This window comes from Marmota flaviventris, chromosome 3, assembly GCF_047511675.1.
Source record: "Marmota flaviventris isolate mMarFla1 chromosome 3, mMarFla1.hap1, whole genome shotgun sequence".
Lineage (NCBI taxonomy): Eukaryota > Metazoa > Chordata > Mammalia > Rodentia > Sciuridae > Marmota > Marmota flaviventris.
Genome location: NC_092500.1, coordinates 7,393,132 through 7,419,685, shown reverse-complemented (window position 1 = coordinate 7,419,685; position 26,554 = coordinate 7,393,132). Strand labels below are relative to the sequence as shown.

Here is a 26,554-nt window from a genome sequence, read left to right as displayed (position 1 = left end):
TCTCTCTGAAGTACCCAAATTCAAGAGGTTGGTGCTGACACCAGAGAAATGCAGTGATTTTCCTAGGGTCACATGTACAGTCAGGATTCCCGTCTGTACCCCCAAATCCTTTGCTTTCTCCTGGCTCCTCCCTGGTGGTGCAGGCAGTGTAGAAATCAACACACTGAAAGAATATAGGGGCTGTTGACTTTTTTATTTCTCTACCTGGGACGTGATCTTTTGAGGGGTGGGCAGCCTCTTCTGTGTTGTTGGGTTTGGAGGTGGGCAATCTCCGTGTCAGTTTGGTGGGCTACTCTTCCCCGCAGCTGGCCTTAAGCAGGTGCCTTCCACTCTCAGCCATTCCTCTTCTAGGGATGGAGCCAGCAATGCTGCCAGGAAGATGAGGGGAGTAGGGAAGGAGGTGTTTATAAAGAGGCACTGCAAAGGGATGTCACAGTTTGTTTTCCTTTTCAAAATACCTACAGGGTTTACATTGTTTTCACAATAGATAATTGAATCTGAACACTTGAAGGGCAAAGGGCGCATGCTCAGAGATGGTGTTTGTTGGAGAGAGTGGAAGCTGTTGCTGGGTTGGCTCAGGTCCCATGAGGCTCTTAGCCAGTGGGGACAGATCAGTGGTTTCTGTGGATGAGAGCCCAGCCCCAACTACTGGAAGAACTTGGTCAAGTTCTTTCCTGATTGTTCAAGCCAGGGGTGGGGAGAGGAGTCACACTAGGAGGGATCTTTGGGACCATCTGATACACGTTTCCTACAGATCAAGAAAAAAGCCCAGGGAGGGGAAGGGCTTGATCAAGGTCTCAAAGTCTCAATCCAGGTGGGCTGGAATTGAGGACCAGTTTCTTTTTTGATGACCTACCCCCTCCACCCGATGTCTGTTCAATGCTGGGTTGGTGGGAGTGTGCGGGAGGCAAATCGGGGATCAGGCGGACAGCTCTTGTGGGAAGAGGACACCGCTGGTCCCAAAGCGCTGACAAAGGGATCCAGGTGGAGCAAATGTGGACTGAGCCATGGAGGTTGTGAAACCACGTGCGTGACAAAGGACTGGCAATTGAGGCAGGGCGTGGGGTTGGATCATGAGAAGGGCCTTGATAATGTGAGGGCAAGGCGTTTGGCTGTCACCCCCTGGACTCTTACTAGACCAAGCAGTGACCCAAGTATGTGCGGAACTCCGCATGCCCGGAGTTGGGCGGTGGGCCGGGCCGGGTATGCTGGTCGACAGCGCCCCCTGGTGTTCACCTCCCTTATGGCCGCGTGACCGTGCGCGGCTCTCTCCAGCTGATCCTGCACACCAGATCAGTTCCAGCCGCTTTCCATCTTTCCAAAGCCTCCAGCGCCTTGGTCAAGGAATCACGTTCAGTTGTGTGTCAGACCCTTGCTGGGCTCTTTGCCTGCCCTCTTGTTATCGGCAGCCAAACCAGGAAACCTGCCGTGGACTCGCATAAGAAATAAGGATGTAAAAAGGAAAAACGATTTTCCGCAGTTTAACTTTCGGGAGGAGCAGAGGCTGAGGCAGGAGGATTGCAAGTTCGAGGCTAGCTTTGGCAACTTAGTGAGACCCTGTCATAAAATAAAAATAGAGAACTGGGAGCCAGGCGTGGTGGCGCAGGCAGGTAATCCCACTGGCTTAGGAGGATTAAAAGTTCAAAGCCAGCCTCAGCAATTCAGTGAGGCCCTAAGCAACTTACTGAGACCCTGTCTCAAAAAAATAGAACGGGGGATGTTACTCAGTGGTAAAGTGCTCCTGGGTTCAATCCCAGTACCCCGGGATTGAACTGGGGAGAAACAGACCAATCCCGGGTGTTACAGAAGATTTTAGAATTTATAGAAACAAAAATCAGGAGAGATACAAATGCAGATTCAGCAAGGCTGCGCTAAGCCTAAGAACACGTCCCATTTAAGCTTCCCTGGCAACATACGTGGCCATTCATTCTCAGCAGAGGAAGTTCAAGAGCTGAAAACACTTTGGAACTTTTAATTTTAAAGGGGCTTTATGTCACTATCTGGGCATGAGGACAGTGAGTCTCAGTCTGGTTCCCAACCAGCCTGGGCAGGTATTCCCCTAAACTACCATCTCACTCCCAAGCAGGTCCCTGCCCCCACCACTGCCACCTGACAGTTCCCTCAGGCACTGGGGAACTTTGCTGGAAGGTTCTCCTCTTAGAATTCCCTCTACCCCAGCACCACCCCCACCTGTGCCTCCTCACTGCATGTAACAACAAAGTGAGATACCAGAGAGCATGGTCAGAGTGTGCACCTTCAGATGTCCCGAAACATCTGCAAGGTTGGTAGTTTCTCAGAATGATGTAATTTCAGGTGATTTTTTTTTTCATCTTTGTACTTTTATTGTTCGATTTTCTAAATACATTCTTTTTTTTTTTTTTTTTTCCTTCAGTGCTGGGGATCAAACTCAGGGCCTTATACACGATAGACAAGCACTCCATCAACTAAGCTACACCCCCAGCTCTGAAACACCCTTACAGTCTAATCACAGAAATCAAGGCACATTCCAAGTTCAAAGCCGGGGTAGCCTAGGGGAGGCCATACGGCAGGGGCAGGGCGGTGGTTCACGGGCTGCTGTCTAAGCTCCAAAGTCTTGTCCAGGGCTTCTCCACAGCACCAGGCACACCTCGGTGCATTGTGCACCTGCTGCCCCAACCCCACTGCTCTCCTCCCAGGCTTCCTGCTGCTGCCTCTCACCGTATGCGCCCCTCCCACCATGAACAGCACATGGGAACCACCCACTCTCCTGCTTGTTCACCCCCAAGCCCCTGCCCTGCACCTCCTGCTGCTCTCTGCCCACCTACTCTGTTCTCTTGGACCCTCCAGCGTTCTCACTAGCTATTCCCTCTGCTAGGAATCCAACCCCCAAGACCTGTGGTCTTCATCATTCTGGTAACAGATTAAATATTATGTCCTCAGAGAAGCCTCCCCAACCTAACCTATCCCTCCTTCCACACAATGCTGCCACCTGGCTTTATTACTTCTCTGGCACCATCACCATTTGGGATCCCCTAATTTGTCACTCTCGTCTCCCAGCCTCACCTGCCTAGGCAGGGCCTTGCCAACAGTACCCATCACCACAGTGCAGTGGCCGCACATATTGCTCCCAGGGAAATGGCTGTGGGGTTGAATGAACCACCTCAGACTGACTGGCTGTGAGTTGCGAAGTCTGGGGAAAACACCTGTTTTCTGCCCTTCCCTCCAGAGGTAGATGGAAGCACAACTGCAGGAGTTTATAAGGTGAGGTGGGTGCCATTTCCATCTTACAGGGCCACTGAACTGGACAGGCCCCCCCAGTGTCGAAGCTGGGACTTATCTTCCAGTGCGTGACCTGGGTAAGAGTCTCAGGGACTCCTTCCTCTGAACAGGTTGTCCTCAGGAAGCGGGTATGTCAGTAAAACCAACTGCACTCCGCACCCTCTGGAAGGAGCCAGAATCTTGTGTCATTCCTAAACTAGCACACTAGGAAAACAGTGCCTCAGTGGGGACGTCAGTGGGGACGCCGCAGCAGCAGGTGGTGAGAAAACATGGTCTGGATGAAAGGGCAGGCTCAGCCACCAGCCAACTGGACAACTTTGGTTCTCTGTCCTGTCAAATGGGACACCTCAAAGCCTGTCATGTGTGAAAGCACCCAGCACAGTTAAGGCCCATGGAAATGGCTCACATGAAGTGGGTCACCTGGGTTCACTGAGAGCCAACATCAGCCCCACCACTTGTTCAGTGAGATCACAGCAGCAAGGTGGGGAGAGACCCCAGGAACCAGAGACCCAGCCGTTAGCCAAGATGAAAGAAGTGAACAATTCTTGGTAAGTGAGGCCATACACCCTTCTGATGGCCAAGTTTTTTTCTGGGGAAGACCTTAGAATTTGAAACCACTCCACCACTAGCTGCAAGGTGACCTGGGGCAAGAATTCCCTGAGCCTTTTAGCCATCTTTTTTATTGGTGTGTGTGTGTGTGGGGGGGGGTACTGGAGATTGAACCTAAGGATGCTTTACCACTAAGCGATATCACCAGTCTTTTATTTTTTTTCATCTTGACATATTTTTTAATGTTTGGCTAAATATTTTTTTCCCAAGTCTTTTTTTTAAAATTAAATTTTAACTCAGGGTCTTGCTAAGTTGCTGAGACTGCCCTCAAACTTGCAATCCTCCTGCCTCAGCCTCCTGATCATTGGGATTATAGGTGTGTAACACCACACCCAATTCCCCATCTTCCATCAATCAAGAGTGAAAGCCTTGCCTTGCTATCACTGCTCATCCTCAAGGTTTACACCAAGCAAAGGCAGCAGCTCCAGGCTCAGCAAGGTTAAGTTCAGAGAAAAACAGAAAAGCCTAGGGTTGCTTCAGGCTGGACACACACCCAGATGGGACCCAAGCACCACACAAAGCAGCAGGCAGAAATGTTTATTGCATTAGAAAAAACACCAATGTCAACCAGCAGACACCTCCATACTAGACACAATTTTTAGTTGACTTCAAGGGCATAAAGGAATCTCGAAGGTACAAGCTTTATTTCTGGGAGAGGAGAATGGTCTCATCCCTCTTCCTTCTCTGTCCCTTTAAAACCAATGGACGTCTACAGAGGTGTCCATTGTGTAACACAAAGACATGACTCATCTCCCGTTCTGTTTGCCTGTACATGCCCACATGGAGTTAGCTGGTCACAAGTATACCCCTGAGGTTCTGGGATAGACAGAGAGAGGGGAGGATGGTGCTAGGGTCCTAGCCTGGGCCTGGGTTACCACAGAGAGTGACGGTGGGGCTTGCAGAGGGGGATGGGAGTCTGCCTCCTGCAGAGCTCTGGGAGACTGCTCACCCCTCCATCTCCCCGCATTGGCACGAATGGCTGCTGGGCATGAAGGGGGGGCTTTTTGAGGAATCAAATGACTCAAATTCCCTCAGGGGAGCCACTCAGAAGAACTCAGAATAGTTCTGGGTCTGAGGGTGACCTGCTGCAAGGAGCAAAACCAGTTGAGCCTGGACATGGCAGAAAACAGCCCACTGCCCTCCAGATAGAGAAGACAGCTCTGGAGCAGGAACTGGGAAGAGGGAGTTCTGGGCCAGGCAAGCTGAAGAGCAAACTGGTGGGAGGCAGGGTGATGGCCGAGACCAACCTGCCACCTGCCCAGAAGAAACCCAGTTTCGGACACCCATTCTTCCTGGGCCAATTCCACAAGTGAATCAATATTAAAGAATCCCTGTTGGTTTCCACTGCAATTTATCTACATCTACCAGCAGTTCAGTGGGTTTTGAGAAGAATGAAACTGCTCATTCATTTGGCCTCTAATCTTAAAGTTCCAAATGTCACTTGGTATCCCAGCTGGACATGGCCCTGGTCAGATCACAGCAAATACTAAGGCAGAATGACATCTTTTCCTCTAGCTGAGACCCTGATGATGCCAACTGCTATGGCTAATGGCAGAGACGGTGGGGATGGGGCCAGGGGTGAGCAGCAGCTTTTCAGGGAGGAAAGGCGCCTGCCCTGGAGGGAGCAATTGAACTCAAGTTTAGAAGTGGCAGGGACCCAAGGGGGAGAGCCACGACTTAGGCACCTGGCAGCCGAGTCCTTTCTCCTCACTCACTGGTTTGTGTAAAGAAAGGAAGTCTGAGAGCCTCTCCAGATCCAGGATTCCAGACTGTTCCCTGCCCATGAATTTCTAGCAGCAAGTCTTTAGGAAAATGCCCTCTTCACACTCCAACCAGGCCTCCTTAAAGCCAGAATGACAATGGAAATGACATGTGCCTTCAAAACATATTTAGGATAATGTAAAAGTTCCTATTGGAAACAATTCTAAATTTTCTTGCCACCGTGATTCTGCATCATTATTCTTTGTACATCAGGGGTATCTTCCTAGAGCAGGGAATCATATCCCCTTGGTCCCCAGCTGAATACTGCATATCGGTCTGGGTGGGTGGTTCTAAGTGACTGCAAATTACCTTCATCATTGTTTGCAGACAGAAGGCTTGGGTCTCTGTTGCACAAGCCCGGACCTTCAGCTATGACCGTCGGTCAGCTATGCTGAGGGAGAGAGCCCTGTGGTGGACAGCAAGGCAGGTTTTCCAAAACTGATGGCAGAAAATTGCGATCAGTCCAGGTGGAAGGGGGAATGGCTTTATCCTGTTTTCTTGCTGTCACTCTCCTGTGATCCTGAGGCTCTAGCTGCTCCAGCCCTGGCCCCATGTGCTGGGACAGGGGAGGGAAGGTCGGGGAGCTGCAGCTAAAGAGTTCACTTAGGCTGGGTTAGTCACCCTGCAACTGGTCCCAAGTGTACCAAATCCTTTGGTACATGAACCACTAGAGAGTAACTGCTTCTGGTCACGATGTTGTAAAACTCACCTGGGTCCCACAGGTGTGGCAACCTGGGTGGAGTGTGGGTATTCTCTGGAAGGAGGTTCTAGGTTGGGGCTCCTCCAAACTGTGCCTCTTGCTTTCTGCTTAAACAAATCCCCTCCGTTTCTCCAGTGTGGAGGACGCTTAGGAAACAGCGTCAAAAGTGAACTCACAGACAAGACAGCCTTAATAAATTAGTATAATACTATTAGAAGGGGTGGCATTTTGTTCTGTTTCTTAGCAGCATTGTCCTACATGCAGCCTGACGATCTCCTTCCCTGGGATTTTAAAAAGCCGTCCCCTGGTTGTTAGCTCTGATGTAAAATTATAAAATAGAAATCTGGTAGGGTTTGTTTTGTTTAAAAAGGAAAAGCCCTGGAGAGGCGGGTGGTCCCGTGCAGTCCTGTTAGCTCTGGCCATTGGGTCTGCCCACAGCGTTCCCTCCAGGAGGCTGGATCTGGATGGAGTCCAGGAGTGGTCGGAGTGCCTGTCCGAAGGGCCTGCGGGGAAACAGACAAGAGCTGGGTGGGCTCTGGGTGTGGTCTGCCCACAGACAGACAGTGGAAGTGGGTGCTGGCAAGAGCAGGGCTATGGTTTGGATACAGAGGGGCCCATGTTCTCCTCCTCCTCTCTCTGCTTCCTGCCATGGTGCCTCACTGCAAGCCCAACGGCAATTGGGCAAAGCAACTCTGGACTGAAACTGGGCCCAAATAAACTTTTGCTTAATATAAGCTGCTTATCTCAGGTATTTGTTACAGTCATGGAAAGGTGACTAATACAAAGGGCATCTCTCAAGGAGCCTGCTCTGTACTGTCACTAGTGGGGGCCCCTCCTTAGTGGGTACTACAGTTTTGCTATCCATGGCTCTAAGGTCTGGTGAGCTATGGTTTGAACAGGCTGCCTATCCACAGGGAACTACAGCTTTTCTGTACTTGATGTATGTGTGTCTTTAATTTTTGTGAAGAAGAAAGTAAAAATTAGGTTGAACCAGGGAAACTGAGGCAAAAGAAAAAAATATAAAGAGTTATGAATAACTAAAAAGAAATAAACAAACAAAAAAGATCTGAATAAGATAAAGTCAGGAGTGAGAATGGCACACAACTAGATTCTTCTAGGAACTGAAGTCTTCCAGGGAATATTCAGAAAAAAAGTGGCCAAGTTGCCAGAAGATATTGATGTCATTTTCTAAAGGACACTAAGCTTTCTCTCCTAGTAACTTAGCTGGAAAAGTCACTGCAAATACTGGAGTTTGGAGGCTTTTCATGGTAATTATACCCTTAAATAAGGTGGTCCACAACACACCTCAAGCACAGGCTTTTTCTCCAGTGGTGCTGCCGTTTTGAAAATCATCCCCAAGTTCAAGGGAATAAGTACTCCAAAGTGTAAACAGATGAAACCTAGAAACATCAACCCTAATTCAGAAAGTCCAGGAACTCCACCCATCAAATAATAACAGCAAGAACATTCCAGCTATGCAAGTTTGCTCAGGGCCCCATAACCTAGATCCATCAGCAAGGCTGTGGGATTGCACATACCCACCAAGGAACAGGAGGTCAGGGCCAAGGCTGGGAGGCTGGGGCTCTTCAGTAGTCTTGTTTCCTAGGCAAGTGTTTCGTGAGAGGTTTCTACCCAGGTGTGAAAAACAGCTCACCTTGTGGAGCTGGCTAAACCTGCCGGCTAAACATCCTGTTGGGCAGGACCCTACTTCAGGAGAAACTGAGTCTATAAATAAACATGGTCCGGGAGCAGGCAGGGGCTGCCTGAACCAGTAAACAGCAAAGGGAGGGAGAAGGTGGGATGGCTTTGGAGGTGTATGCCCTTTTAGGGGATGACACTCCATGGATGGTGGCCCACAAGCCTTCCAGGGCTGGGACAACATCAAGGCAGAGGAGCTAAAAAGTGTCCTTGAAGAAAACAACTAGTGAAGCTGGGTGTGGTGGCACACACCTACAATCCCAGCAACCCAGGAGGCTCAGGCAGAAAGGATGCAAATTTGAGGCCAGCTTGGGCAACTCAGTGAGACCCTATCTCAAAATAAAAAATGAAAAGAGCTGGGGATGTGGTTCGGTGGTAAAGCAACTCTGAGGTCAATCCCCAGTACTGAATAGGACAAAAAAACTACTGAGGACTGTTCATGGGCAAGCAGAACTAGGTCTTTTTGTTTTTGCAGTGCTGGAGATTGAACCCAGGTCCTTGTGCTTTCAAGGCAAGTGCTGTACTTCCTGAACCCCCAGCCCAGAACCTGGTTTTGAGGGAGTCAAAGTGGTCAGGGGGCAATGGAAGAAAGCAACAACAGTTGTGAAATAAGCCACCTTGCTCTTCCTCAGACCTCTCTCCACATCTACCCAACACTGCACTTAAGTTGGCACTGCAGGGGAGGGCACACTTTGTGCATGATGGGAAAGATAGGTGCCAGGATTTTGTCCAAATATTGAAGTGGGTTTCTAAATTGTGCAGTTGTATCAGGTCCATGGTCTAACTTCAAGCAGGGTGAACATGATACAGGTGTGCATTAGCAGGTGGGGAGAATGGTGGCCTTTGGTGGTAGAACCTGCTGTCAGGACAGGTCTGCCTGGTTGGAAGGATTCTGCTGCCAGTAGGGAAGGCAGATGTGGGCAGGGGAGGGGCACTGAGTGGGGATTTTCAAGGTTGGCCAAGGCAGGGCAGAGACAGAGCTCAACTTACGTGGAGAGAACTTCAGAGGGCAGGTCAGTGATGTAAGAAGGGATTTTCCGCCCAGTCAGGAACTGTGCCACTTCGTTGCTGAAGGTGTTACAGTTGTGTTCAAAGAGGTTATAGGCTTCACCTCTGGCATTGTAAGAAAGATTTGGAAATGGATGAGAAAGCCAGGAAGCATCGATGTGAAGCTACTCAAACCAGGAAGTGGAAAGGTGAGCACAGCTGAGGGTGAGGACTGCAAGGGTCCTTCATGCCAAGGATAGTGCCTTCTGCCCCACTGGACCTTGACAACCAAGTTAGAAGGATGAACTAAAAAATGTGGCTCCTGCAGTTTTGGAGTCTGCATTCACACAAGCAGAGCAGTAGCATTCAACTCTTATTAAACTGACTAAAGCTTCTTAAGAGAAAATCTGCTTACGTTTGCATTTCATCCCAATCCAGCTACAAACCCTGCTTTTGATGTTCAGGACAAAGCACTTGGCCAGTAGAGGCTGAGAACAGCATTTACTGATTTTTCATCAGCAGGAACGAACAGCCCATCTTTCCTCTAAAAGTTTCAGCAGAAAGTATGCTGGGGTAGAGTATCTGTCGCCAACAACCTTGGGCTCTTTTTATGCCTTCTCTTCATATTCATTTAGTAACTGGACCAGGCTTTGTGTTGAGTGCTCCAGGACAGACACAGTGGCTGCCCCCCAGGGGCTGACTATTTAGTCAGGGAGATAGACACCACTCCCACCCCACCTTCACTCACCGGAACAGAGACTCCCCCAGGGAGGACAGGTACTCCAGAAAGATTTCTTCTGTAACTTCTGTGCTCCCCACATCAACCACAGAATCTGGGGGCCCAAGCAATGTCCCTCCCTAAAAGAGCCAATTCAAAAAAAGCCATTAAGTCACAATCTTTGTTTTGTTTTTTGTTTTATAGTGTTGGAGAACAAGCCCAGGGTCTTGCACATGCTGGGCAAGTGTTCTGCCACTGAGCTATAGCCCTCCATGCTGTCCCCCGTCTAGTCCTCGGTTTTGTTTTTGCTCCCTGGGTTCTGGGATTGAATCCAGGGGCATACACTTGCCTCGCCACCACTGAGCTACATCCCTGGTCATTTTTAAATTTTTACCTTTTTTTAGTACTGGGCACTGAACCCAGAGATGCTCTACTACTAACTTATATTTTTAGTCCTTATTAGCCCATGATGGCCTCAAACTTTCTGCCTCAGCCTCCCAAGTCACTGGAATTATAGGCATGCACCACCATGCCCTGCTTGAATTTTTTAAATGGGGTCCCTTGCAGAAAATCACAAGCACTGTGCTCCAACTTCTTATTTGACTTTCAGAGCCCTCTGGGTAGATGAAGAGGGTTATTTCCTGTTTGTATCAAGATTACAGTGGCTTAGAGCTTCCTATTGGACCTTGAACTGTCACATGCTAGCAGCACAGCTAAGACGTCGGGCTTCCTGCTGCTGTTGGGACTGGGAAGCTGGTCCTCTTTGAGGTCCGACTTTATGCAATCCACTCATCCAGTTGATAAAGAGAGAGAAACCCAGTATTTGTAGTCTCATTTTGTCCTCAACATGCCTGATCACGAGGACAGAACAGAATACAAGAAATGGCTCACACCTAAAAGGCCAGCTTTCCATGCCTTGGTTTCAGCAAAATACAGCCAGTTTCTCCTGTGACATACTGGATGCTCTTTGTAACAGTGTGAAAATGTGAAGGACTGTGAGAAATCTGGCAGGTTAGCAAGTATTTCCACAACTTAGTTCAGTTTTGAACTATGAGGCTAATATTCAGATGGTCATAGGACAGGAGAGCTGCTGGCCTGAGACACCTACAGAAAACCCTCAGTCAGTGCCACAGGATGCTGACAGACTGATGCCAGTCAAAGGGGAAGTAACAGGAAATGGATGAGGACAGATCTGGGAAGGGAGAACACCCCAGAACAGAGCTGCTGAAAAGGTCATGATTTATAGCCACCGAGAACCTTCTATATAGTGGACATTGCTCTAGGAGAAGGCACAGTGAACAGGACAGGTAGTCAGAGGATAATTTCTCAGAGTGGTAAGAGACTAAGGGGTCACCATGACCTCCTATGATTCACACATGTGAAGAATTTTCTATGTACTGTGCCTTAAGATAGGCACTGGGAATATGAGATTCTTGCCCTCACGGGACTTATGGTCCAGCAGGAAGGCAGATAAAAACATAAACCAGTGTATAATTATAAACTGCAATAATGGTTGTGCTTGGAAAGTACAAAATGCCATTAGAATATATGACGGACCTTCCCCTTCTGAGGGGTCAGGCAAGACTTGCCTGAAAAAGGGACACTGAGCTCAGATTTGAAGGATGAAGAGTAATATGCAGGTAAAGGTTGGAGTACCGGTTTAAAAGTCCAATGGGTGCCTCAGGAATGAGAAGTGGGCAGAGGTGGGGAGAGTGCAACCCAAAAAGAGGCTGGCTGAGAGGGAGACAAGCTAGAGCACAGGGGGCCTTGGAGCCATGCTGAGCCTTCTGAGTTTTATTCCAAGAGCAAGTGGGAGAATTCTGGTTAATGCAAGGGAATATCAGGATTCGATGCTCACTCTGAGAACATCACTTTGCCTCCCATGTGGAGGACAGTGAGGAAGAACGAGCGGACACAAGGAGCTCAGGAGGCTCTTGCCACAATACACGTTAGACATGAGGCTGGCCTGGACTACGGTGAAAGCTCTGGAGAAATGAGGAGAGATGAGATCAAGAAGCGTTTCCCTTGTACAACCAGAGATATGAAAAACTGTGCTCTATATGTGTAATATGAATTGAAATGCATTCTACTGGGCTGGGGATGTGGCTCAAGCGGTAGCACGCTCGCCTGGCATGCGCGGGGCGCTGGGTTCGATCCTCAGCACCACATAAAAATAAAATAAATATGTTGTGTCCACCGAAAACTAAAAAATAAGTATTAAAAAATTCTCTCTCTCTCTCTCTTAAAAAAAAAAAAAAGAAATGTATTCTACCGTCTTATATAACAAATTGGGATTAAAAAAAAAATGGCTTTCCACTTATGAGACTCAGAATGATGGGTGCTGCCTTTGCTTGAGCACCTCCTGTGATCACCTTCAGGTATCTCTTAAAATAATGTTCTGGAAAAGGGCTTGGGGTATGAATAAGAGAGACCTGAGCTCTAGGACTGCTGTTGCTTACTGGCTGTGTAACTTTGAGCAAGTCACTTTACCTCTCTGTTCAGCTCAACATGGATGGGATTCCTACTGTGAGCCAGGTTCTATGTTGTGATGGGATATAAGGGTAAAATCCAATCTCAGCTCATGAGGAGCTTACATAGTTCCCTGTGGAGACACAGAAGCAGCTCCAGAAGGAAGGACCTACAGGTGAGATGGGAGCAAAGAGAAGGGCAAGGTTTTCTTGAATAATTCCCAACCACCCTCGCCTTTTTTTTTTGGTGGTGGTGCTAGAGAGCAAACCCAGGGTTCTTGGATGCTAGGCAAGTGCTCTACCACTGAGCTACATCCCCAGGCCCTGAACGAGTCTTAAGGTCTTTATGAGGCTACACCACAGGCCTCTATACACTAGGCCAGAGGCCAAGTACATAGTAAAAGCAAAATTCTTGGTCCTCACAGGAACCCAAGACTGCAGGTCAGGGTGTGGGGGAAGACACTCACCGGGGGACAGCTGGAGATACCGCCACTGCCAAAGAAGAACTCATCCTTGTGCACAACTATGGAGGTGTGCCTGCCACACAGAGAGACACAGTGAGCCAGAAAAGGGAAACTTATCCAAGAAAAAGCAAGCACCATACTGCTATGAGAACAATTTCTGCCCAAGGATGTGACTGTGGTGACTAGTCTTATGAAACTAACCAAATAATGGTATAAGTAAGATAAATATGATTGCCCCTCCGTGTCCATGAGCACTGGTTCCAGAACACCCCCTCCCTCCAGATACCAAAATCCACACATGCTCAAGTCTGTTATATAAAACAGTATAATTTTTGCATAGAATCTATGCACACCCTCAAGTATAATTTAAGTCATTTCAAGATTACTTATAATATCCAATACAATGTGAATTCTATGAAAATAGTTGTTATACTCTATCGCTTAGGGAATAAGAAAAAAGCCTGCAAGTGTTCAATACAGATTCAATATTTTCAATCCACAGTTGGTTGCACTTGTGGGTGTGGAGAGCTGCTGGGGCTACAGGTCAGGGTTTCTCCACCTCAGCACTACTGACATTTAGGGGTGGATAAACCTGGTTGTAGGGGCTGTCCTGTGCATTATAGGATGCTGAGAGGCATTGAGGCCTCTACCTACTAGCTGCTGGTAGCATCCTCCCCCTAGCTGCGACAAAAATGTCTCGGGACACAGCCAAACATCCAGTGGTGGGGGTGGAGGGGCAAAAAACCCTGATGGAGAACGGCTGCTTTAGGAGGTATAGGAGGCAGAGGGCTGGGTTTCAAGCTGGAAGCCACAGGCGGGGCCTGAAGCTGAGAGTGCTGAGCAGTTTCCTAAAGCAGTCCACTGAGCGGCCCCACCCGACTCACCAGATGCCTTCCAGTTGTTTCCCTGTGGAGAAAAGGAGAGATTTAGCCACTTGGGATTGGATTAAATGGCTCCTCAGTCTGAGTAAATTTAGAAGGGCACTCAAACCCAGAGGAACCTATTAGAAGTCTCCTGGGAGAAATTTCTAGGAATTCAGCTCTCCTCCATTGCCGTCCTCAGGTCATGATAGGGTGCACTGTTTAGTAAGTTGAAAAGTAACCAGAATCCTTTACCAGAAAGCAAGATTAAAACCAACCAACCCACCCACCCCAATGGTATAAGGGCTGGGGGCCTGGGAGTGTAGCTCAGTGATATAGAGCCTTGCCTAGCATGGATGAGGCCCTGGGTTTGATCCCCAGTACCAAGAGAAAAAAAAATTCTGCTGGTACACTTAAGTGTATCCCAGTTTTATGCCTGTTCTTCTTTTGCCTTTGGGATTAAGTCAGCTTTGCCTTTTTCTCCTTTTCTTCCAGTACTGGGGACTTAACACAGAGCTACATCCCAGCCCTCTTAATTTTTAAATTTTGAGACAGGGTCTTACCAAGTTACCCAGTCTGGCCTCAAACTCCTGCCTCAGCCTCCTGAGTTGCTGGGTACCCAGCTCAACTTTGCCTTTTTAATTTCTGTCTCTGCTACAATAAGACTAGAGTAAAACAATAAAAGCTGATAGTATTTCTTCACTGAGGTAAAATCCTTCAGAAAATAATGGAACCAAATTTGGCAAATATATGCATCTTAATAGTCAATGTGCATTTATTCTTTTGGTACTGGGGATTGAACTCAGGGCCTCATATATGCTAAGCACGTGCTCTACCACTGAGCCACACTCCCAGCCCAATGCACATTTATTCTATACCTCTGTATGCCAGTAAGTTAGGTGTGGAAATGCAAACACAGATTACTGTCCTGCCTTTAAGGAGCTCAAAGTCAAGTGGAAGGAGACATGTAAATCATTAACTAAGACACAATGTTGATAAGCTCTATAATAGTGGTAAAATTAGGAGCTATGTGTAATAAAGATAAAGATAAACTACCTTTGTGAGCTTCAGTTCAACCCATGAGCGAACAGGGGCAGGGCTGGACGTTTCTGCCAGAGAGAAGAGTACAAGCAAAGGTATAGCTGTAAAGACTGAGGCCCTGGAGGGCAGGACGCAGTGATGGTGACAAGAGGAAGAGTGGCCAGCAGGGCTGCGGCAAGGCAGGGTGGCCTGGATGGAGGTGCTGTTGGCAGGGGAGCGCTGTGACCGCACCCACACTTTTAAAAGATTAACTGTAGCTGCAGCCGAGAAGATGAACGGGAGGGAAGAAGGGAGAGAGCAGGCTAGAGTCGGGAGGTCAGTGCACCACAGTGACAGGAGGGAGGGGAAGGTGCGAAGGACATGGGGACATGAGCAAAACTCACCCACTTACCTGGGGCTACCAGCTCATGCAGTCACTTACTGATTGCTAAGTGCCACCTTTGCTGTGTGCCCTGTGGCTCTCTAGAGGATTAAAGCACTGTGTGAAAGGAAAGCCCCATGCTTGGGTTTCTTTCTTGGTGTTTTACATTGTTGTTCCCTTTCTTAGGTAAATTATGAGATTTCAAATAAATATCTAGCTCTTTAAGGTATTATTTTGATTGAATGACTAATGCTGGGGATGGAACCCAGGGCCTTGCGCATGCTAAGCCAATGCTCTACCACTGAACCACACCCACAGTCCCTAGGAAATTTTTAAATAATACGACTTTAACCTAATTTCTTCTCTGTATGAGAAAGGAGGTGCCACAGCCTCTCCATGAGGACCTGCTGATGGTGGCTCACACTCTGTCCTCAGAGGTGGCTAAGAAAACCCAATAGGTTCAGACACTGGCTTTTCTACATGTTAAGGATGGTGGACTTTGGGCCACCTTCCTAAGCCTCGGCTTCTCCAATATAGAGTTGTGACCGATAATAATGTATGTGAAGTATCAGTAGGTGGTACGTAGAAAACTGATAGAGGATATCATAGGTCTAATGACCTTGGGAAAGTAAGACTTCCAAAAGAGCTATCGTGCATAACTAATTAGAACAAACAAACAAACAAAAAGACTTCCAATAGATAAAATGAGTTCTCCTGGGCCACCCATATTGGGTCCCCTCTTGCCCCTACAATAATTCTATTTCTAGTCTTTTGTTTGTTTCTATTCCTTTTTTTTAAATTTTTTTTTTTAGTTGTCAATGAACCTTTATTTAACTTGTTTATTTATATGCAGTGCTGAGAATCACACATGCCAGGCAACTGCTTTACCCCTGAGCCACAACCCCAGCCCTGTGTTTCTATTCTTCACACTTGAGTAAATCCTACTCCTTTCACTCTTAGGAAAAAAATGAGTTCTTCAGGATGGGTGGGCAAGCTCTAACGATTTCAGCATCCAGGGAATTACTATGAAATGCTCTACTTTATGTATAAACATTTCATTCTTGGCTGTTAAAGTCTTGGCAGACTAAATGGAATAACAAAGAAAAATGAAATATGTCAGAGTTCTTCTTTCTATTGGTCTTCCAATCCCAGAGGCAGCTTCCTTTTCACTAAGAAATCTGCTGCACTGGCCCACAAGACCACAAATGGATGGAGGGATCCTGGCGTGGGTTTCTGAGGTGGGGTTTTTATAGGGCAGACTCTGCCCTTATCCAAACCGAGCTGAAATTCCAGAAGTTGATCAGAACCAGACTGGATGCCGAGGAGGGTAGTATCCATCTCTCCATTGCTGGGCTCCGCTGGACTCTACTAGCCGTGAGGTTGGAAGCACTCTTTTCCCGATTCTTGAAGTCTCCTCTTCCTGTTATAGTACTATAAGTAAAGTGGGAGGACTAACACTACATTTTAAACAGAGCTGATACAGTCTTCTGGTCTGCAATTTATAAAACAGCTGTTGTCTAAGTTGTGGTTTGTTTATTTCCTTCTAAGACATGTATGATTCAGTGGTACTGGGCAGATGAGGGACACTTGTTTTTCTCTTGTGTTTCTTTCAAATGAAGCTTCTCTCATACACTGTGAGAAAATACTGCACTCACCAAGAGGAAAAAACATGCAGTGATTGAGAACATAGGTCTGGGTAGGCAGGCCAGGTGTGATTCCTATGAGTGAGCCAATCTTTATTGAGTGAGTACTATGTTTCAGGCACTATTAATTGCACTGGGAATACATCAGCAAATAAGGAGATAAAAAACTCTTTCATGACACTTAACAGGTGAGGGGAGGGAGGGTCAATAATACTACTAACAATGTCATATCATGTTAGCAATAGTGAGTGTATAGGAAAAAAGACAAGAAGAGGGAGAGGAGACAGGGAGTTGAGGGATGGTCAGGGTGGGCCTCTTTGCAAAGATGACATTTGAGCCAAGATTTCAAGTGGGTAAGGGGAGAAGCCATTCAGGGACTGGACAGACCAGGTATATCTGAAGGACTGAAAGGAAGCCAGAGGGGGCTAGACTAGGGTGTGAAGAGAGGAAAAGCAGAGATAAGACAGGTAGTGGAGGCTGGATCACACGAGGTCCTGAAGAAGCTGGGGACTCTAAGCTCAAGCTAATAGTAACCACTGACCGACCACACGTCACTATTAACATTAAAATTAAATAAAAGCACAAACTGAGCACCTCTGTTGCACTAACCATGTTTTAAGAACTCAAGAGCCACATGTGGTTATAGTGCAGGTCTAGAACATTTCCATCACTGCAGGAAGTTCTATCCCACAGTGCTATTTAGTTTTTTGCAGTGCCAGGGATACACTGGGAAGTCCCAAAGCTTCACACATGCCCGGCAAGCACCCTGCATTGAGCTACATCCTCAGCCCTGGACAGGCATAACAATAATGTCTGCTTCATAACATTTCTAGGGTTAAAAGAGATGAGGAATGGCAAAGTAAGAATGAGGCAAAGCCTGAGGGCACAGGGCAGCCAGGGGACTTTGGACCAGCACCCATGAGAAGTTTTGAAATGTTTCAGGCCTTCAGTGCTGAGACCTGCTGGCATTCTCCACAAACACAGTCTTGTTTTTGCTTTTGTTTTTGGTACTGGGGACTGAATTCAGGGGGGCTTTATCACTGAGCCACATTGCCAACCCTTTCTATTTTTTTTATTTTGAGACAGGGTCTCATTAAGTTGCTTATGGTCTAAGTTGCTCAGGCTGGCCTTGAATTTATGATCCCTCCTGCTTCAGCTTCTTGAGTTGCTGGGATTACAGATGTGCATGACCATGGCTGGCTATAATTCAAAAGTTTTATAGCTGTTCTCCTATTTGTGTCCTTCTCTCCAGTTGGACTACAACTGCCTCAAAGACAAGGACAGTTCCTTACACATCACTGTACCTCCATCACCTAAAGTACCTGGACTAAAGATGCTACATGGACATCTGCTGAGATGACCTATTCTATTCAGTTTAGTCAGCGCTGTTAGCTGCTACACAGTGCCACTGAGGCCACAGTTCTTATCCCTAATCTTGGCTGCCCTGGCTAGTTATTCAAATGACTGCAACCCTGGCATACTGTGCTCCAGTTGGGTCAGCTACTGCCCCTCAGGTAACCACACTCAATGACAGATGCATCAGCTCAGATAGATCTTGCTACAATAATTTGAAGAGGGGCCTTAGAGATCATCCTGTCAGGTATTTTATACCTGAAAAACAAGTCCTTACTTTACTCTCCTTTATATTCTCTGTATCCATCACTAAATTTGCCTATAAGCTAGACATTATACTTTCTTGTTATTTGGCTGCATCAAGGTTCACTTTTCCTCATCCACTCTGTCAGACATGGTGAAGTGAGCTGTAGTTCCAGCTACTTGGAAGGCTGAGGCAGGAGATGATCCCTAGAGCCCTGGAGTTTGAGGCCATCCTGGACAAAATGGCAAGACCTCATCTCAAAGTAAAAAAACAAAACAAAACAAACCCCCCCCCTCTATCCCCCCTGCAAACACAAAAACAAAAAATCCTCATCATAGAATTGTGATAGGAGCTACAGAAAAAAATTCTCTCATTTATGCATTCTTTCTTTTATTAATTCATCTCAAGACCTTCATGATTATCCTTATTCTCACAACATTTTAAGTGGTAGGTAGGGCTAAGATTTATTAACATCATTTTACAAAGAGGTGAGAAAAGATGCATGGTTTGTCCAGTATGAAAATGAGACAAAGCCACATGTGAGGATGAACTTTTGGAGGAGCATAGGAAGAAGGCTCAGTCAGCCTACTTTTGGGAGGAAAAGAATGAGTGCCATGGCTTTGACAGGATGACAGGCATTGGAAAGTGGGACTGAACTGACTTTTAAAATTTTTTGGCCAGACTAGAGTAGGTGAAGAGGGGTTGGTATTTTCAGACTGAAGTAGAGCCCAAGGCCATTTGGGACCTGAACTAGGTTCTATGGATATTGGCACAGTATAGAAGCAGATGATTTCCCACTTGCAGAGTAGGTGGTCAGATGGCTGCATCTCCAGGCCTACTGGCACATACAATGCACTCATTTTGAAGTCTATTAAGTATGAATACAGAAAACCAGTGGAAGACATGGACATCAGCCCTGTTTTTCATCATGAATAAGAGAATGTAGAATGAAGTCTGCATTAGTCAGCCTCCTACTTATTATAAAAATGGCTGCATCAAAGCCAAGGAGAGGGGCTGGAGTTGTGGCGCAGAGGTAGAGCACTTGCTTAGCATGTGGGAGGAACTGGGATTGATCCTTAGCACCACATAAAAATAAATAAATAATAATTTAAAAAAAGGTATTGTGTCCATCTACAAATAAAAAAAATATTAAATTTTAAAAAAAGCCAAGGAGAGAAACACTCACCCACCTCACTGACTGAGATGGATGTACCTTGTGCATATAGATATAAGTGCTGGTTTTGGGCCAGCACCTGGTGCTGGTGTTAAAGAAATGCCTACTTCTCTTCTTCTTCTTTCTCTCTCTGCTCTCTTTCTCTCTCTCTTTCTGCCCTCCTCTTCTCTCTCTGCCTCTCCTTTCTTTCAGGCAGCCCCCCAATAAAATCTCTTGGTTGAATCTCAAAGAAAAAAAAAATGCCTACTAAGAAGTGCAAAGTATAGGTAACAGTGATGCGTCTCCCAGGGCAGGGGCATCTCATAATAACTTTTCATTGTCATTGTAGCCCTCTGCAGCCAATATTATATATATATATATATATATAAATAAAATGACCATTAGCAGAAGGCTTTGCCCCTCCTTTGGGCAGAGAAAGGAATCTAGAAAATCATCAAGAAATCAACATGAGCCAGAAGTGGTGGCACATGACTATAATCTCAGCAGCTTGGGAGGCTGAGGCAGGAGGATTGTGAAAGCCAGCAAATTAGCAAGGCCCTAAGCAACTCAGGGAGGACCTGTCTCTAAATAAAATATGAAAAGGGGCTGGGGATGTGGATCAGTGGTTAAGCACCCCTGGGTTCAATCTCTGGTACAAGGAAAAAAAAAAAAAAGAAAAGAAAAGAAATCACATTTTCACCTCTGGACTTTTCCTAAGCTGTTCTCCTTACCAGGGGTACTTCATCTCCCTATTTCTTGTTTGACTGACTTCTGCTTATCCTTAAGGACTTAGCTACAGTGTTGCTTCCTCCAGGAACATTTCACATGCCTATAATTCCAGATATCAAGGAGGCTGAGACAGGAGGATTGCAAGTTCAAGCCCAGCCTTCATAAATTATCAAGACCCTGTCTCAAAATAAAAAATAGAAAGAACTGGGAATGTAGCTCAGTGGTAAAACATCCCTGGGTTCAATCCCCAATACCAAACAAACATAAAAACTAATGACTATTTTAATCTTCGAAAAGGTAAGTTAGGGGCTGAGGCTGTGGCTCAGCGGTAGCGCGCATGTCTGGAATGTGTGAGGCACTGAGTTCGATCCTCAGCACCACATATAAATAAATAAATAAAGGTCCACTGACAACTAAAAAATAAAATACATATATATGTGTGTGTGTGTGTGTGTATATATATATATATATACACACACACACACTAAAAAAAAGTAAGTTTAAAACTACTTAATACACTAGTATTGACATTCTTTTTTTTTTTAAAGAGAGAGTGAGAGAGAGGGAGAGACAGAGAATTTTAATATTTATTTTTTAGTATTTGGCGGACACAATATCTTTGTTTGTATGTGGTGCTGAGGATCAAACCCGGGCCGCACGTATGCCAGGCGAGCGCGCTACCGCTTGAGCCACATCCCCAGCCCAACATTCTTTGTCAATACAGGATTCTTTCCTAGGATAAAAATAACTTGTGAGTTCTTTTCCTCAGTACTGAGAGGGTCCCCTCAATTACTGCCTGCCTTGCAGCGATGTTTTGGGGTAGGCCTGCAGCATTCGCACCATTTGCCCAGGTAAAGTTCACTGAATGCCAAGCACTGTGCCAGACTGTAGGGATACAACTGAGGGCTTTTGTGCCCATAGAACTTCCTGTCCAGTGGGAGGAGGTCAGAAAACAAGCAATTATAAAACAGCATGATGAATGCTTCTAAAGGAATATACAGGATGTTATCAGAGACACATGAGCAAGATCTGGAGGGTCAGGGAAAGGTTCCTGGAGGAAGCAACACTGTAGCTAAGACCTCAAGGATAAGCAGAAGTCAGTCAAACAAGAAATAGGGAGATGAAGTACCCCTGGTAAGGAGAATAGCCTAGGAAAAGTCCAGAGGTGAAAATGAGACCCTGAGGCCGTCTGTCTAGTTAGGTATGTGGCAGCCCTTCTCTGATATGGTTCTGCAAGGGTGAAGCCCTGGTGCTCCAAGGTACTTATGGGAGAATTGACGAAACACTCACTCAAGTCAGTTTCTTCCAGTGCTCAATTCCCTTGCAGAGCCCAGCTGAGGAAGGCTAGTGTTGAGTGTTAAGCAGGAGGTGGTAACAGATAAGGCTACAGAAAATAAGCAGGAGCAGGAACAAGCAGGGTCCTGTAAGCCACATTTGTTTCCATTTTGCCATAAAGAAATTGCAGGATTACTAAATTCATTCATTCAGTGGCTATCAAACAGTTCACACAATGAACAATAAAAATCTAAAACAAAGCACAATAGATGGCATTAAACCATTAAAAAACCTCCCTCAGATTTCAATACATTCTACTTAATTTTTCTTTTCTTTTTTTTTTTTTTTTTCAGCACTGGGGATTGAACCCAGGAGAGCTGTACCACTGAGCCACATCTCCAGCCCTTTTTTGAGACAGGGTCTTGCTAAATTGCCAAGTCTGGCCTCAAACTTGTTATCCTTCTGCTTTAGCTTCCCAAGTATCTACTTAATTTTCAAACCTTAATCATTCCCTTAATAAATATTTACTTGGGCTGGGGATGGAGCTCAGTGGTAGAGTGTACACCTAGTGCGTGTGCACACCCATAAAACAACAATGAAGCCTCACTGGGCACCTGCTCCAATCTCTGTGAGATAGACTCCCTGCCCTTCAGGGGCTTGAGACTCTTTGCTGAAACATCTGAAACAGCTGCACCACTCATTTTGGCATCAATCATAATCTACTTTATACTATTATCTAATTGTATGTGCACATACATTATTTTTAGAAAAATTAACTCCCAAAGGACAGAGTTCCTATTACTATTCATACTGCAGAGTTAAGCAAGGAAGTGAGCATAGAATAAAATCTAAAATATTTATTAGATTACTTTCTGCCAAGACAGACATATATATATATATATTCATTCTATGGCCCCAGGTCTTTAAACCTGGGAATAGTTTTGAGATGAGCTTGTAACGTAAAATAAATGTGATGTATGGTGCACAAGACTTCAGATCAGAATATAACAAAGTACCTCTTAGCACAATTAAAAAACAAACCTCTGCATTTCTCTCTATGTACTTCAGCACAAAAAGAGGTCATAAAAATTTAAAGAGCAGCTAAAATTATTAAGAGGAAGAACTGAAGTACAATTAAAATAGCTAATTATATCAGGCAAATGGTGATATGGGGGAAAAGTTGCAATCAGGCTATCTGCTCAATAAGAAAGCTAAGGATAATTGTGAGATCATTTTCATGGACAGTGAGGAACAGTGGAACAGGAATACCTTCCTGGGAGGCAACTCCAGGAGACTAAAAACAGGACAGGGTAAATCTCTGGAGTCCACATGATTTCAGGGAATCTCACTGAGTGTTATCTAGTCTGATCATGAACTGTAATAGAGTGGAGGAGATCTCACATAATGGGGAACTAACTTAACTGAAGCATGCCGCAGTCTTGTGGCTCTCAACAGAAGCATGACAGGGCTCTGCTGTTAAGGTCACATGAATTTAATTTGCAAAAAGGTAGGTTAGGAAGCTCAATCATAACTTTAGAAGATTACAAATGGCACATACACATTGAACCTAGATTTCTTTTCCTCTTTGAAATTTAACATTTGGCTGTCTTTAGATACTTTAACAAGGTACCCACTTTATACCAATCATATGGGAACACATTACACAGTAGAGAGACGGTAGAGCAAAGTGACATGAGTTTTGGAACTCAGACTGCCTGTGTTCAAAACCTAGCTCTGCCACATACCAGCTGTGTGACTTGGAGCAAATTTCTTAACTCCCTTTGTCTGAGGCTTCTAAATTGAAAAATGAAGGTAAGAGCAGGAACTCTCTCACAAAGATATGGTAAAGATTCTAATGCATGCAAAGTACTCAGAAACAAAGGGTCCAGCCCACTGTAAATTCTCATGGCTATTAATATACTTCTATAATTCTTACAAAAATCAGGAAATAAATTGATTTTTTAAAGTTTCAATATATTTAGGAATGGGGAATCGATATATGGAAGCTAACAAAACTGGGATATATCCAGGTTATATATAAGGTTAGTGGTATCTTAATGGGATAAACCAGCAAAGCAACGATCACTGTGTAAATTTTCAACTTTAGAAAGTATAGCTATTAGTTTTGCTGTTATTTTTTCCAAAAGGTTTAAAAGAAACATGAAAAAAGAGCAAAGAGAAAGAAGAGTTAGATGTGATGTGAGTTAGGTGATATCCTCAGAAACATTATTGTAACAGGATGTGCCAAAGTAGTAAAGTTGCCCTGGTTGGCTAAGTCTTCCTAGGATTTCACATCTATTTAAAAGGGTTTATTACTTCACCTTCACTTATGGCCCTTTCGCCTTCACCCAGTGTACTCTACAAAGGCCTGCTTTCAGTTCCAGTACCAGGAGGACTCTGGACTTTCTCCTGCCTCCAGGCCTTGGCAGGTTGCTTCCTCTTCTACCTGCACTACTGTGACTCTCTGATTGGCCTCCAGAGGCTACTTCTTCCTCATCCTACCTCATATCCTTATTTAAAATACCTCTGGTTATCTTCAATCTCATTACCCAGTTAGCTTCCTGCACAGCACATATCACAATTTTTATTTATTTTATGCTTGTATATGTGCTTATTTTTAATGTCTCTCACACAAACTATCTCTACCGCAGTGAACAACATCATTGTTCATTCTAACATCTTCAATTAACACACAGGACATAGTAGACATTCAAATATCTGTTGAATGAATGAAACAATGATCCCTAAGGTCCCTTTAAACTAAAAAGTAACAGATCAAAAACATATAGTGTAAAGGGAGAGACTTTTTATTTACAGATCTAGGCAGTATCTAAGTGTTGCCTCACTATGAGCAAACTAAACAAATGGCTTCATTCCAAAAAGTTTAGTTAGAACTTGATTTATATAATCTAGCACCTTCCTCAAACTGTGCCTTTGTTAGTTTTACTTTCGAATTTGCCTTATTATTTTTTTCAGTGCTGGGGATTGAATTTAGGGCCTCAAGCACTCTACTACTGAGCTATACTCCTAGCCCTACCTTACTCGTTTCAACAACTTCAGTCCAATAATGAATGGGTTGGCTACCTAAAAATTATATGTAATATAAATACATATATAACAGCATCCAATCCCTCCCCAGTACAAATAATAAAAATTATATAAAAATACATATTTATGTTCCAAAACTCCAGGAAATTCTGATTTAGTACTTGAAGTATGGCTCTAGAATCCATATATTTAAAACTTTCCTTAATTTAAATAGATAATATGTATACATAGTACAGGATTCAAACAGTAAGAAAAAGCACTTGTGGTTCCCCCCACCCTCTTTCATCAAGTTCCTCTTTCCATAAGCTGCCACTATTACCAACTTCTCCTGTATACTTCCAGATAAGTATTTTCCTAAGCAAGCACATGTATATCCTTTGCTTTAAACACACACATGCACATTTAAAGAACTGTTTTAATCTTAATTATTTTCTTATCTCATTTAACAACGTATGTTGAAAATGAAGGGGTTTGGGGGCTGGGGCTGTGGCTCAGAGGTAGCACACTTGCCTGGCATGTGTGAAGCACTGGTTCGATTCTCAGCATCATGTAAAATAAATAAAAGTCTATCAACAACTAAAAAAAAAAAAATTAAAAAAAAAAGAAAATGAAAGGGTTTTGTTTTATTTTGTAGTGTTGGGATTGAACCCAGGGCCTTGTACATGCTAAGTGTTCTGCCACTGAGCTACATCCCAGACTGGTAACTATATTTTTTACAAGCACTGTAGATGATTCTGATGTGAAGCCAAATATAGAAACCACTCACTAGCCTAGAGTTGAGGGATTAAGTTCAACTCACTATGACACATTAAAAACTCAAGGACATTGAAAAGATGCAAGTAGTCATACTTTCCTGACCTCTGCCCCCTTGCCTCCCAGAGATAAATCAAATCTTTCTCCAATGTCTCCTTAGAAGCCAGGAAACACAAGCCATTTAAATGGATGTTGCCCAAACTGTTAAATTTTCAATTCCTGAATTCCTTTCCTGCCCATTATTACCTGAAATTACAAACCTGACAATTTCTATGTGACACAAGACATTTTGGTATTTGGATAGAAATGAGGTTTGATCTACACGGAAACAAGCGCTGACTTTTTCTCCCAGCATTAACGTAGTTTAACGGGGCACAATTGCAATACTTTCCTTACTAATCCTTACTCATACAACAGCATCCAATTCCTCCCCAGTACAAAAGCAATTAACTTTGAAAATGCTGAGAGAAGACTGCATTGCCAGGCCGAACTTTGTGAATTCTGAAGTTCGGGCTCTTGTTAACCTGACTTGACCTCTACCTTGGGGGAGATGGTTGGGCCCTTCTGTGCAGCTCTTGTTCTTCCTTCTCATCTACCTCAGAGATGCAGAGGGAGTTTACTTTTGACACGGAGGGAAGGCTCTCCGAGGGCGACCCGAGAATCTCCTCCGCAGTGTCCCTTTCACCACGAGGGGCACCACGCGGGAGGCATCCTCACCTTCCCTACACCGCGCCAAGGAAAGAAGAGTGTACAGGGCTTCCAGGAGAGGAACCTGCCAGGATCTAGCTGGCTTACCTCACCCCTAATCGAAGGGCCCCTGGTGGGCTGCGTTTCTTTCCAAGCCCCCAGGAATGGGTAGGGCATGACTCCCATCCCTTCTCCCTGGATCATACGCGAAGATGGGAAAATGGGGCTCTGCGAGCCCAAACCCGAGACCCATCCCTCTCCACCCCGCCTTTCCTTCCAACCTCTGGGTCCTGCGTCTCCCCCTGAATAATGCCCACCTCTCCCCCACCATGGCCGGCCGGCGTCCTCTTGCCTGGCTCCTGCCTTCCTTCCCACCTGACCCCAGCCCCCTCACCCAGCATGATGGGGCTGAGCCGCCGGGCCAAGCCCTTGGACAGGTCGTACACGTAGAGCTTCACCGGATAGAGATTCGGCGGCTCCATTGGGACCCGTGGCGGCGGCCACGATGGCCCTCGGGCACCCGGCAGCGGCTTGGACCTTCCCGTACCCGACGGGGGTGGGGAGAGGAGGGAGCCGGGGGACCGAGCCCGGGCCCGGCCTGAGGGGCGGGGGAGAGGCCGCCCTGCGCTGCTCGCGCCCCCACACCCGCTACTGGCAAAGACTACTGTGAGGTGACAGAGGGGGGACTGGGAGGATCCGTACCGAAGAGGGGGCGGGGGCGGGACACGCACTTTCGCGCATGTG

General features: G+C 45.7%; 2 protein-coding genes across 3 annotated transcripts in view; one reads left to right on the top strand and one right to left on the bottom strand.

The window, feature by feature from the left end:
• The window catches only part of Xrcc6 (X-ray repair cross complementing 6), a 50,829-nt gene that overhangs the window by 145 nt on the left and 24,130 nt on the right, over positions 1 to 26,554 (top strand). The window lies entirely within an intron of this gene.
• Desi1 (desumoylating isopeptidase 1) lies at positions 179 to 26,523 on the bottom strand. 2 transcript variants are annotated; one of them, XM_027922468.2, is made up of 6 exons: positions 26,205 to 26,523; positions 13,548 to 13,569; positions 12,667 to 12,736; positions 9,762 to 9,871; positions 9,017 to 9,139; positions 179 to 368 (listed from the first exon to the last, which is right to left on the bottom strand). In XM_027922468.2, exons 1-6 carry the CDS (start codon positions 26,290 to 26,292, stop codon positions 290 to 292), a joined length of 492 nt encoding a protein of 163 aa, XP_027778269.1. In that variant the 5' UTR covers positions 26,293 to 26,523; the 3' UTR covers positions 179 to 289. The 2 variants fall into 2 exon arrangements, with proteins under 2 accessions (XP_027778269.1, XP_027777651.1); XM_027921850.2 differs by lacking the exon at positions 179 to 368 and adding an exon at positions 4,391 to 6,831.